The sequence below is a fragment of the Zeus faber genome (genome assembly GCF_960531495.2).
Source record: "Zeus faber genome assembly, chromosome: 4".
NCBI classification, from domain to species: domain Eukaryota; kingdom Metazoa; phylum Chordata; class Actinopteri; order Zeiformes; family Zeidae; genus Zeus; species Zeus faber.
This window is the reverse complement of record NC_137191.1, coordinates 11,690,337-11,703,168: the sequence shown is the minus strand read 5'-3', so window position 1 is coordinate 11,703,168 and position 12,832 is coordinate 11,690,337. Positions and strand designations below refer to the sequence as shown.

The 12,832-nt window shown below is 43.0% G+C and overlaps 1 protein-coding gene across 1 annotated transcript; it reads right to left on the bottom strand.

The window, feature by feature from the left end:
* Positions 1 to 3,957: 3,957 nt before the first annotated feature.
* Positions 3,958 to 10,817, bottom strand: pld5 (phospholipase D family member 5; the record flags this gene model as incomplete). Its single annotated transcript, XM_079998955.1, has 10 exons — positions 3,958 to 4,190; positions 4,432 to 4,522; positions 4,689 to 4,854; positions 5,496 to 5,647; positions 6,652 to 6,849; positions 7,608 to 7,735; positions 8,231 to 8,339; positions 8,573 to 8,756; positions 9,013 to 9,149; positions 10,785 to 10,817. The coding sequence occupies 10 exons, from the start codon at positions 10,815 to 10,817 to the stop codon at positions 3,958 to 3,960; spliced, it is 1,431 nt and encodes a 476-aa protein (XP_079855081.1).
* Between the last annotated feature and the right edge of the window lie 2,015 nt (positions 10,818 to 12,832).

The window sequence follows — 12,832 nt, the reverse complement described above, 5'->3', positions numbered from 1 at the left end:
GCACACACACACACACACACACACACACACACACACTTCACCACGCTTTTTTTTAAAGTATCTTTATTTTATAGAATCTCACTTTGAAAAAACCATGGTAAATATATACCAGTTATAAATCAATATTTATCAAGACTACGAATAAAACTATTGTTTTGATAATTATTTCAAATGCCACGTAGAATCAGAATTGGGGGGATTGGTCGCCCAGGAGGAGGGCTGGTCGTCTAGTGATCTAAAGGTTGCTGGTTCGATCCCAGGCTCCTCCTGCTAGCATGCTGTAGTGTCCTTGAGCAAGACACGTAACCCCTCATTGCTCCTGATGGCTGCGTCCGTCGGTGTTTGAACAATTGTAAGTCGCTTTGGATAAAAGCGTCTGCGCAATGCAAATCAGGACCAAACCTATGTGTTATTGGGTTGGACAACAGCGCCACCACCTGTTGGGGATAATATATATATACCTGTATAACATTTATTTATTTTTTTAACTTTTATTTTTCCTTAGGTTATATTCCTCCCCCCTCCCCCCACTTTTTCCATTTGTTTTTTTTTCTCCAATTTTAACACGTTTCCCATGCTAAAAAAAAAAATCAATTCGAATTTAATTGAATTTGACTAAAAAATTCGGCTATCCACAATTCACATCCCATTTTCACATCATGATACTATTCCTGCCTGAGCTGTGCACTGCCAACATTTTGAATGAATGAATGTAATAACGAAGGATGTTTTGGTTTTTTTTTCTTAAAGAAGACAGAATCGACAACAGACATTTGTGTAACTGCTCAAAATGCAAACGGTATCATGCACAACGCTGCACAGATCGACGCCATAACACACTTCAGGGGTTATGGCGGCGATTCCCAACCCATGGGCCGCGGCCCACTGGGGGGCTGCGAGGGTATTTGCAAGAGGCCCGCCAAATCATACGCAAAACGCGTAGATTTAATTGAAACAGAAATAAATGAAAAACATATCAATGACAAAAACGTTTTCAAATGTATTATCATTATTTTTTTTTTTTAATAATTTCATGACCAAAAGACCAGAGAAGGAGAGAAGCCATCGGTTCATCGTCCACAAGCGAAGTCCCGGCGGGACAGTCCCCGCCTGTCAAACTAAAAAAAAAGAAGAAAGGTTCGGAGAAAGAACAGCGCTGAATATTTATCGTTTTGGGTTGTTTTTTTTTTGTTTGTTTTTGTTTTTTTGGACGGCCACGGAAGACGAACCGTCACCAAACGAAGCTCCGAAGCCATTTAAACTGCACCGTCACCGCGAGACGAAACAGCAGCGGGACACGTCCAAAAGCCGCTCGAGTTGTTCGATGATCAACTCGAGGAGCATCGGGGCAGGAGGACAAGTGAGGTCATACGAACGTGCTCCTGTAATTGTTCGCATTTTTCTTTTTCTTTTTAAATCAGCGCTGGCGTGAGTCGTGAGTTTTAACCCACCTTTTTTTCTGGGGGGGGGGGGTTTACCACCACTGCGCGGTGTCTATGAGAATGCACACGGAGAACGCGCCGTTTGGCTCCCGTTTCACCTCCGGTCGTGTCGGGGGCCGCGAAGACTCTTTGAGTTTTTTTGGGAACCGCCGAGAGAAGGGGAATAAATGACCCAAGTTAATGTCTCGTCGTGCCCGCGTCGTGGCATTAAATATCCCGAAGTCATCAAATCAGGTCGCCAACATCTAAGTGATTTTCTAAATGTGAATGTTGAGGATGGTAAAAGGCAGAGCATCAAATTGTCACAAACTGGGTTTAGGATCAATTAAAAAAAGAGTGGTTAATATTTCCCAATCAGGAAATTCAACATTCGGACCATCTTTTAGTATTCAATTAAAAGCAACCAGTGACATCTAATAACACGCTGAATGTGTTGAATGTTGAAGTGGCAGTGTAGCTCCACTAGATGGCGCTGTAGTTCTGATTATTATTATTATTATAATTGTTATAACTTACAAATTGCCCAAATCCACTGTATGTGATATATAGGCACCGATGTGCTTCAACTCCTCAGACACAAAAACCAAGTCAGTTGTGGTATTTCTATATAAAGCTGCCTTTGCGTGTCGTGTTGGCGGAGCACTTTGCTCATGGGGAAATGTTGTTTACGGTTTTTCCTCAATTGTCGACACATATTTTCTGAATACATACCACATATTGTCAGAACTCTACACACAAATCCAGGAACACACACAGAGAAGGCAAAACTCCGCAAGTATCCCGCGTAATGGAGCCCTGCATTCAAAACAATGTTCGGTTTCTCAAAATGGTTTTTTTTGTGTGTGTGTGTGTGTGTGTTAAAATGACACACCACAGCATCATATAAAAATACATTTCTAAGAACCAATTGAACACTGATGTGCTCAGTGGAAAACACTACTATGAATTGAAAACAGTAGTGCCGGTATCTTATCAAGAGACTTATTCCTTTCGCAAATTTTTAGTTGTGCTTGCTACGTACAGGACTGTTGTAAAATGTTTTTGTTCAATGTTTATAATATAAAACACACAAATATACTGTAATATAAACAAAAATATGTTTTTATGTTTCCCGAAAATACTCTACGTCCCCAGCAAATACAAAGTTGGATGTGTAAAGTGTTCCACATACAGAACAAATAATAGAACAATGTATTGTATACAGTGATCTTTGAGTACTGTATATATATACAGTACTACAATACTGTAATGAAGGTACATTTCTGACCTATTCTCATTTCGTAAAGTCTGGACAATGGACGCTACTGCGAACCTGCTCAAGTTTGGTTGTACTCTCTGCCCAGCCGCCCTCATTGCTGGACCGTGGTTGACCACATGGTCGATTAAAGTGGCCCTGATCTTATCAGAGATTATGGCTCTCCTTGGCCTTCCTCTTACTCATCATCCTCCTCTTATGGTCACTCCTCTTGCTGTGTCCTTCTCTCCCATGTTGGCATCCATTGCTCCAAAACAGAAGAGCTCGCCTGTGACCCTCTTGTTACAGTAAACCTCTAATTGCTAATTAAACTATTGTGCAACATGTGTTTGCCCATGGGCGGAGTCAGTGTGGATAGAAGGAAATGAGAGTTTTGAATTTCAGTGTGCTCCATGTGAACACAAGAGATTTTATTCATGAAGATTGTGCCAAATGTAGACAATTGCCTGTAGTGTTTTGGAAAAAAGTCTGGTTTACAACTACATTTTGCGTGTAAAGAAGGAAATGTGCTTGATCATAGCAAAATTAATTCAGGGGATTGGTGGTGGTCATTGTCTCTCACATACCAGTGTTAATATGTAAACAACTGATGAATAACTCATATTTCCACCATTTACCCAGAATTGGTTGATCCCTGCACAATCGTGCTGCAGCTGGAGTATTAGCGTTTTAAATAAATCTGTATTAACGACATTAAACATTGTCTATGAGAAGGATTATGTTTGTTTTAATTGCAGGAAACATGTAAACTACAACGTGCAAATGCACAGGTCAGGCATATAAAAATCATAATGGATGAATTTGCATTGCAAGCCCTCAACTTGTGCCATTCTTAAAGAATATGTTTTTATATCATATGTAAACGTGAATTGCAAATTTCACCATTATATCTCGTCTACCCTCTAAACATTGAATTCATGTATTGATTAAAAAGTAAACATGCCACCCATGCCAGTGTAATTGCCATCTATGGATTAAAGACTTATGGATTGTTATTGGTTCCAATACACCATCATGGTTGCTGTTAGTTATATATATTGAGACATGATTTCAAGTACATGTAAACAGGGAGATCAGGTAAAGGCAGAGAGAGCATAACATTCCAGCGTAACATTGTTAATAGAGTAATCGATTTGAGCGTTATTCTGATATTCTGCACCAAGTGAACCCCAGAGTAGTTAGGCTTAGTGTTACTTGATAGCAGAAGAACATTCTGTGCATTTGAACTTGTTTTTTTTTTTCTTGCTTCTTCTCGCCACCTCAGTATCCATAATGACCTTTGTGCTCTGCTGGTTGCGCGTGTTGGTATTTGCTGTTTTCGCCTTTGCTTCCTCGCAGGAACTTGGCGTAACGTGACCTCCAGTCCCTCTCAAAAGCAGCCTTGATGGGCTCCAGTATAGTGCCACCCCTGTCTTCCAAACCCGGTTTCATTTGGATCACCAGCCCAACCCCGGCGTTGACCGCAAAATCACTCCCAACCCAGTCATGGTTTCCTGTGGACAGGCAAACATCAAACACTGTACATAAAGCTTTGCTTATCATGACGTAGAAATATAATGCTTCCAATAGGTCATCATGGTGGTATCAATAATTCAATTCTGCATGTCACAAATTGATTGATAGGTCATCTGTTTTTATGGTGTGTGTCATTCTGTCATGTTGTCTCTAAAATGAATACTAGACAAACAATATTTACAACTAAATTCTTGTAAAAAAACATTAAAAATAACATACCAATGTATACAGCATTGTCGGTCACAATGTACTTGTTGTGGTTGAGTCTGTATTGAATGTCATCCTTCTGTTCCTTTTGACCGAAGAACTTCTGTAAAAAAACACTTAACTTGAATATAACCAGAAAATTCCAATTAAAAAAAAATTAAATAAAAATGATAAAAATTCAAAATATATTTAATAAATACAGGAGTGTATTCACCGAATAATGTGGCGTAAAAAAAGATAATTGAATTATGAGACATTCTGACACTCACCGCCTCCACAGAACAGTTGTGTAGGTGTATGCAAAGAGACTGCAGCGAGGTGATGAAGTTAAAGGTCAGCGGATGAGTTTTCTTCCAAAAGCTAATCAACAGGCGGACTCTGACTCCTCTGACCACCGCGGCTTCTCTGATCACCTCGTCGATGGCGGACCAGTACCTGTGGATCGGGACATTAGTGGTGAGTTGGAGTCTGGTGGGCCACACCCTAAAACACGACGCTAAATGAAAATGGCAAAAGGAGTAAGAAAGATTGGATAAAACCGAAGTTGACGGAATCGTTACGTATTGTGTTCAAGATTCAAGATTCAAGATTCAAGATTTTTTATTTGTCACATACATATACATACTTTCATACATATATGCAGTGAAATGTAATGCAACGCACCCGGTGATAGCACACAATATGTCCTAGGAAAAAATAAAAAATAAAATAAAAAGTAGAAAATTCCTTTCATAGACCGACTAACTGACTCCTAAAACGTAATACAGTAAGTGGAATACTTATAGAATAAGATAAAAATATATAGAATAAAATACAATAAAAATAAATTGAAATAAAATGGAATAGATAGAAGGAATATGCCTATGTATATACAGATATGTGCATTTAAAGTGGCATGTGAATTAAAGTGGCATGTGAATGTGAATAGAGTGAGGTAGTGTTTGGGATAATACAGCACAGTATTATTGTGTGGATAATACACCATAATAAAACATTAATACAAAAAAAATGGGCCGAGACGATCGCATCCACGGCTGCACCTCAGAAGTTCGAGTATGACGTCTGGGATGTTGTACCTCAGGACGAAGGTCCCTTGTAGGCTCCTGTTGACGAGCGGCAGGTAGTCGGTCACGGATATGTAGATAAATGTCTTGGCGCCCTGGATGATGTGATGGATGGCGTCTACATCTCGAGTTCGATCTTTAGGGCAGAAAAGCTCAGGAGAGCTCTGCACAGAGGAGTCATCACTTTGACAAATATTCCAAGGTTCATGTGGCATAATTGAAAAGTAAAGGCCAAAATCTTAAAATAAAAACAGACTAAATAACAATCCCCTGCAGCTGCGTCCCCTTCCGGTTTGCACAAGACACAACTGGCCTTCGAGGCTTTGAAATGTTGCATACTTTTCCTGTGGATCTTTCTAGGACAATAGTGAAAATCTGGATTTTGGTAACCAACTTTCCAAACTTAACAAAAAAAGAAGTACATTAAAGGGGGTGGGGGGATGGCCTTAGAAAACAGCAATTTGAATATTTAAGTGCATATATCATGTTTTCGGAGCTTTCAGAAGGCAAATGAGCACGTCGGGGCTGCCAGCGTTGTTTCACAGCGTGGGTCTGCGGCTTCCTCTGGGATGATGGATGTTTGCTATGCAGCTGATAAACATCTTGTCACTTAGTGGGCGGCAAGATATAAAGCTGCCAAATTATACTGAGCTTGTCAGACACACAAGTATATTCCTCATGATATTCACCTGATAAATCACACCGGGTGAGTGTCCAATATCAAACATGCAGCATTGTGCCTGTTGTAATGAATGTGAAATCTTTCTTAATAGTACACGTATCATTTTAGTGCAAGTCTAAATGCGCAGTTTAGTAATATATCCATTCTTTCTGTCTGATAATTAAGAAAAAAACGATTCATCATTCATTGCAGTGATTTTTTTGTATTCATGATAAAGATTATTCATTTTTGTGTTGGTGGGAGGTGGTTGTGTGGTCAGCCGCAGGTGGGGCAGAAATATTTGATTATATCAGAGTTTACATTGATCTGTTTGCATGAAAAATACATAAATTACAGACATTTTACATTTGCAGCCTGCTTTCCGTCACTTTACCCCCACGACACGAGGGAGTTGTACCTTGGTATAACCGCTTCCCCTGGCTATGAGTCAAATCATGAAATAACACTCCTCCTATACCGTGCAAACAGAAGAGGGAAGCTGCTCACAGACACGTAAGCGGAGGCCCGGGTGGTGTTGATCTGCAGGTCCAGAGGGTCGTGTCTCCCGTAGAGCGCCGTGATCCTCTTGGACCAGATGGAGGGGATGTAGTCTCGGTCCTGGAGCTGCCAGTAGAAGGAGAAGACCCGGTGCAGGTCCAGGGCCAGACAGCTGCAGTTCAGCACCATCACGCCCAGTTCCTTCCTCTGCCGGACGGGAGCGAAACAAACAAGAAGACGTGAGCCAGAGAATACAGTTTAAGAAAATACAGAAATTCCCTTGACATGGACGTCGTTTTCCCAGCTCTCGGTTTAGAACGATAAGAACAAATAACAGACGGGTTTTAAGTTAGAAAAATACATTTTTGGAAAAGTGGAGGAGTGGGATTTGGGTGTTTTGCTTGTTTACTGTTTTATCTTTAGCAAGCCCAATTACTTGCAGAACAATCCAAAAGAACAACGCTTGTTGTTCCTTTCAGGGCATTGCCTACTCAGCACAAATTAATTTGAGTGTTTATTCTCTTTTGTTTCAGAACAGACTGTGAAACAAAAATTGACCTTGTGAAATGAAAGATTTGAAGTATTTCTTTCTTAAATCCGCCCATGTACAGTGTATTCGATTTTTGTACAGATTCTGTCTCTCAGTCTGGTATGTGTTTGTGTGTGTTAATTTTTTAATATAATTACATATAACTTTTTTTCTACCTCTAGCAGCCCTGACGCATAGGAAGTGCCAGGTAATCACTTTAGGCGACAGTATGCCGAAGCTCTGTGGTACCTGGTACAGCGCACATCCAATCTATATTGAATTACAAATACTGGATGCGATGCTTCTTTTCTTCTCTGGTACACAATGGCAATATGTACTAATGTTGAAAAGCACATATTGCTGAAATAGTTTTGTCACAATGAGTACTGAAACCCTGACTGCAAAACGGACCGCAGATGTTGAAATAGACAGGTACCTTGGACAGCGCCCTCCAGTCCATATCCGCACTCCCTATGTAAATATGTTTCCGATCCACAATCCAAAAGGAGGAATGCAATCCTCCTCTGGTCAGGGCTGTCATGTTAACAAAATTAACTTTGGCATCTGAGAGAGAGAGAGAGAGAGAGAGAGAGAGAGAGAGAGAGAGAGAGAGAGAGAGAGAGAGAGAGAGAGAGAGAGAGGAAAAAGAAGGCAAGAATCAGGGAAGATTCCCAGTGGGCCTTGGACGGTCTGGAAGGGCAAAGTGGATCGGCAGCCTTAGAGGCAAAAAGTCAAAAGGAGGAGAGAGTCAGAGATTTGCACATTCATGACGCTTGACCTTGGTGCTGGAGTTTGGCTGAGAGGGCGATTGTGGGAGCCGTGCTGAGGGATGGATGGGGCCTCGACATGAACCACACACACTGTTTACAGAACGTGTAACAAGACACAGCTCTCGCCGCCAGCCTACGGCGGATGAAATCCCTCACGAGAAGGAGACCTGGGTCAGTTTTGGTTCGTTCATGTGAGGCGAAAAGAAATCCAATGCAGCGGGAGCTAACAGAAAAACTCTGTCTTTGTCGCCCTAGCCGGGCGACACAAAATAATTCGCTATGCTATCACCGTGGTCCGCCAAAGTCTTCAGTTCCGCAGAGTTAATCAAGCTGCTGGAGATCTTCAGCTTCACCCCGCGAGATTTCAAGCTGAGCAGCTTCTGAAACAGGAGCTGACCCTGAAACACAGAGGGAAGTGCACTTTAATAATTATTTCCATATGTGACTTGCAAGGAGATTAGTACATTTAATCTTACCTAATCCATCTAGAGACAAACGTGTAATTTGTTTTGCGAGCCCCCATAATAAAATAAACCTATGTTCTATTGTTACCTGGTAAAAATCCAATTTAAAGTTTCTGCGCCACTAGAAAGGTGACCTTGTTTCAAGATTGCCTATTATAACTTTGTACCTTTTGGGCAGTGTCGGGCCATGTTTTCAGGTCCCAGGCGTTCAGGTTCCAGACAGGAGACACAACCTCTACTGAGTGCTTTGCTTGGTCCAGCAGGGCGTGGAAGCCCACGGCGAGAGGGAGGCGGGAGGGACCGCCTTCAGCAAGAGCCAAGTCGTCTGGGATGTTCTCCACGAGCACAACGCTGAAAGCAATGTGGGTTTGTTTTGATGACTAAACTTTGACAAATGACTCTATGAAAAAGGAGGGGGCCCTCACTGGACACTTTTCAGGGCCCCAGCCAACTCTGTGGGTGGGCCTGGATGAATGACGTCAAACCTTTGTATGACTTACAGGTAAGATATCACATTGGACAGCTCAATAAGTATCACAGAGTACTTTGTTTGTAATTGTTCCCAATAGGAATTTACCGTGGCTTTATATGTTTGCTCCTCTCTTACCTGCAGTTTCTACTGCAGTTCTCCTCCGTAATGGCGTCCTCTTCGTCCCCCCACACGTCCACGGCTGAGAAGATCAGCGCCACCAGCACCGCAAAGCAGCAAACCAGAGCAAAGATGGCGACGCACTTCTGCTGCGACTGGGAGACCAAACACGCAAACACACAATGACGCAACCGAGGAAGTTACACAACCTTCCCCACAAAATGACACCAGATCAACACTCGACCCCCGACGTGCAAACCTGTTCCGTCCGAACAGACGATGATCATGCTGTTTGACTTTGGTTTTATTTTATATTATTGATTTGGTTTTATCGAAAACCAATTCCACCATTGAACCCCGCTCAGCTTTCCTTACATCGGCTTTTACAACAGGGTAAAGGAAATACACGTGAGGGATGTTAACAACCCCATTAGTTTGGGCTTATGCACTCATTAATGCTGATGTTCTCCATCGATAGCATTGATTAGAGGTTAATCATCGCTAAAAACAACAACAACAAAAAAAAACCTACAGTTTGACAAGCAGGCTGTTAGGGATTCCGGCTCAGTGGTCCCGATCTCTCACTGGAAGGATCCACAAATCCTGCTTTATGCAACGAAACGCCGGACGAGCGAGGTGGAACGCTTTCCAACCAACAGAGAGCAAATTGGTGTCACTGTAAAGCCCGACCTTACATGCAGCAGCGGAGCATTCTGGTAAACCGTCGTATTTTATGTCTCTCTGCAAAGCCCGCTCATTTTCGCATCCCTCGGTAATGAAAAAGGCTTTTCTAAAAAACTGGATCCGTCACTTTTAGGGGCATTCTTGCAAATTTGATTAATTAATCAGGACGCGGGAAAAAAGCACAGATTTTTGTGGAGTTGGTCGTCAGGCGTGTGCGGTTGCAACAAGCGATGCATCGACGGTCGATAACCCTCCGAAGCAGTCGATGATGTTGTCAATGGTCATAATGCTAATCTGTCCTCAGGGCCTCGACTTCTTCCCTGTTCTGAAAGTGCAGTCGGGCACTTCTGTTTTGCTTACGACCACAGTTCTCCGTCACCGCCTCTGTCGGATTGCTCCGTGTTGAGCCGTCAACATCGCATTACATATTCCCCCTTTCATCTGTTTAGTAGATCCATCAAACAGCTGCTGCCCCGCCGACAAGCGCAGGAAGACGAGCCCTATTTCCTCTCAAGTCAGTCCAGTAGACACTGCCAAATTGCTAAAAAACAGTCATTCAGCAATGGGGCGGTTTGGGGGTGGGCTTCTTTCCCCAGAGAATTGTATTGTCAACTTTTCCCTCAGTACTTTTGCTGTCTATCTCCTGCGGTCTGGCCGAAAAAAAAGCAGAGTCAGCGCTTTGCTCTCCTCAGTTTTGCCGATGGCATTCCCGCCCTCGCCAGGACAAAAAACAGCGGCAGGAACCTTGTTTACTGACGTGCGTGTGCACATATTACTGCTGGAATAACAAAAACCCCTGCTGTGTTACAAGTCTGTCAAATTAAGTCGGATAAACTGAGGTTATATGACGGCAATTTTATTTTCACACTTAATTTAAATGTAATGAATGTATTTATATGCACTGTACGGTGGATTTCTTTGAACACATTTATGCGTTTGAATTGGGCGGGCTGGAAAACTCATATCAGGGACTTAAACAAATATAAAATATATCCAACGATACAAAATTGGACAACGGACATTACTGATTATTACGTCGCACACCGATTAGAAAGATAATCGGGGATGACAAGAGATTTAGCGATTTAATAACATGATGAATTTACCTTCAGAGGCTCCTGTGTGGGGGGCCCGGTCATGAGGGTGGCGCTCATTTTGAAAAACTCTTCACTGCAGCTCAGTTATCGCCTTCTGTCCGTCCGTCCGTCAGTCCGTCTGTCTGTCTGTCTGTCCCGTCTACCCGTCTGTCTGTCTCTCCCGTCTGTCTGTCCGCCCGTCCTGATGGCGGCTTACAGTCCACTTCTGTCTTCATGTTGCTGCCGCTCCACTCTCCTGGATGGAGCTCGCACCGTGTGCTGCTGTCCCGTGTCCATGTCCTGACATAAATCCCTCCCGATCCTGAGCGAGCACCAGGCACTAGTGCTAGTGTTGTGTGTGTGTGTGTGTGTGTGTCTGTGTATGTGTGTGTGAGAGAGAGTGTGTCAGTGAATGCTTCTCACACTCCATCCCTCCGCTCTCAGAGAGCCAGTGGGAGCAACGGGGCAGGACCAAACACTTTCACGATCCCCCTCATAATCATCTCTCTCTCTCTCTCTCTCTCAGGCTCCGCACACACTATTCACCTATTCAGCTGTGAACAAACGAATCTGGCACAAAACAAATTACCTTGCCCTAATAGAAGTAGAGTGGGGGTGGACACTGGAACATGATTAACACTCAGCGGCTGTAGCACAACGCCCAAAATGTTCTATGTTCTAGCTCAGACACTCTCTCTCTCTCTCTCTCTCTCTCTCTCTCTCTCTCTCTCAACGTGCTGTAGAACCAGACAATAACGCTGTGTTTACTGTAGAACCAGACAATAATGCTGTGTTTACACTTGAACACACACACACACACGCTTCTGTACAGACTACAAGGCTGTCCAAAATAGCTCTATATCTCCCATTAATAGCCCCCACTGATGACATCACGCTTTGCTACGTTGTGCACCTTAATCCCTTCCATGTTTAAATCATTTTAATGAATGTGCCAGTTCACTGACACAATGGGATTGAGTGCAACCCCTTATCTTTCACCTCTTAATAGCCGGCACAAAACCCTTTGCTTCTTCTTGTTGCGAACATGAACATCAAGTATTTTAGGAGAACCCTAGCGGAGGATACGCTTCAATTCACTCGCCTTCCCTTCTTCGTGAAATGCTGTATTGCCTATTTCTCAACGCACCACTATAGACCTCAGGCAATTGTGCGTTGTGTAAAAGACGAACTGGTGATCCGATGGAAAACACGTAGAGCAAAGAGAGAAACACATGGAGGGGAAGAAAGAGGTTGTGCATGTATGGTGTTTCCTAAATGAAGGCAGCGGCAGAAAATAAATGAGAAATGGGATAGACGGGTTGCCAGTTTCAGAACACCTTCAAATACCAATGATGTCAGCGTGACAACGAGTGTAAAAACATGTCAACGGGACTGTAAATTCGAAGACATTTCAATGCAGCTGATGACTTGTGACTAGTCCTTGTTAACAAAAATGTGCGTTTCCATAAGCAGAGGTCATACGGTCGTAAAGTAATAGAGTGGAGAAGTGGACGACTGTGTTGTTAATTCTGGTCAGCTGAGAAAAAGGTCAACGGTACAATCATTTATTAACTAGAAATTGCTGATTCTGCTCATTATTTAACTGGTAGTTTCCCGTCAATCCAAGTGTTGGAAATGATTGAGCAGCCAGTGAACATAACATAATGTCTATATGCTGAAAAGTGAATGATTTAAAAAACAAACTTTGCAAACGTTGCCACCCCGCCCGCCTGTCTACCGCAGCTTCTCTCGCTCCAGCGAGGGAAGGGTTTTTCGATGGGACAAAGTCACCATCGCCGCCAACGGTGCATTCTGTTTGTCAGGGCCGAGTGCCCTCTGCACGTCACCCGGACGGGGAGGGAGGAAGCTTCAGACGGAAAGAGATAGAGGGAGAGAGAGAGAGAGAGACGGGGAGAGAAAAAGAGAGAGGGAGAGGACTTTCAAAAGTCTGATCCCTAAACTACGTTGAAACTCACACTTGCATTTTATAATCGCTCCTGCACGGGGTGTGTCTTATACTGAGTACTTTTATTATTCATTGCCAATGTTCCCGTAAAGCCACGTATGCGTGCGTCAGC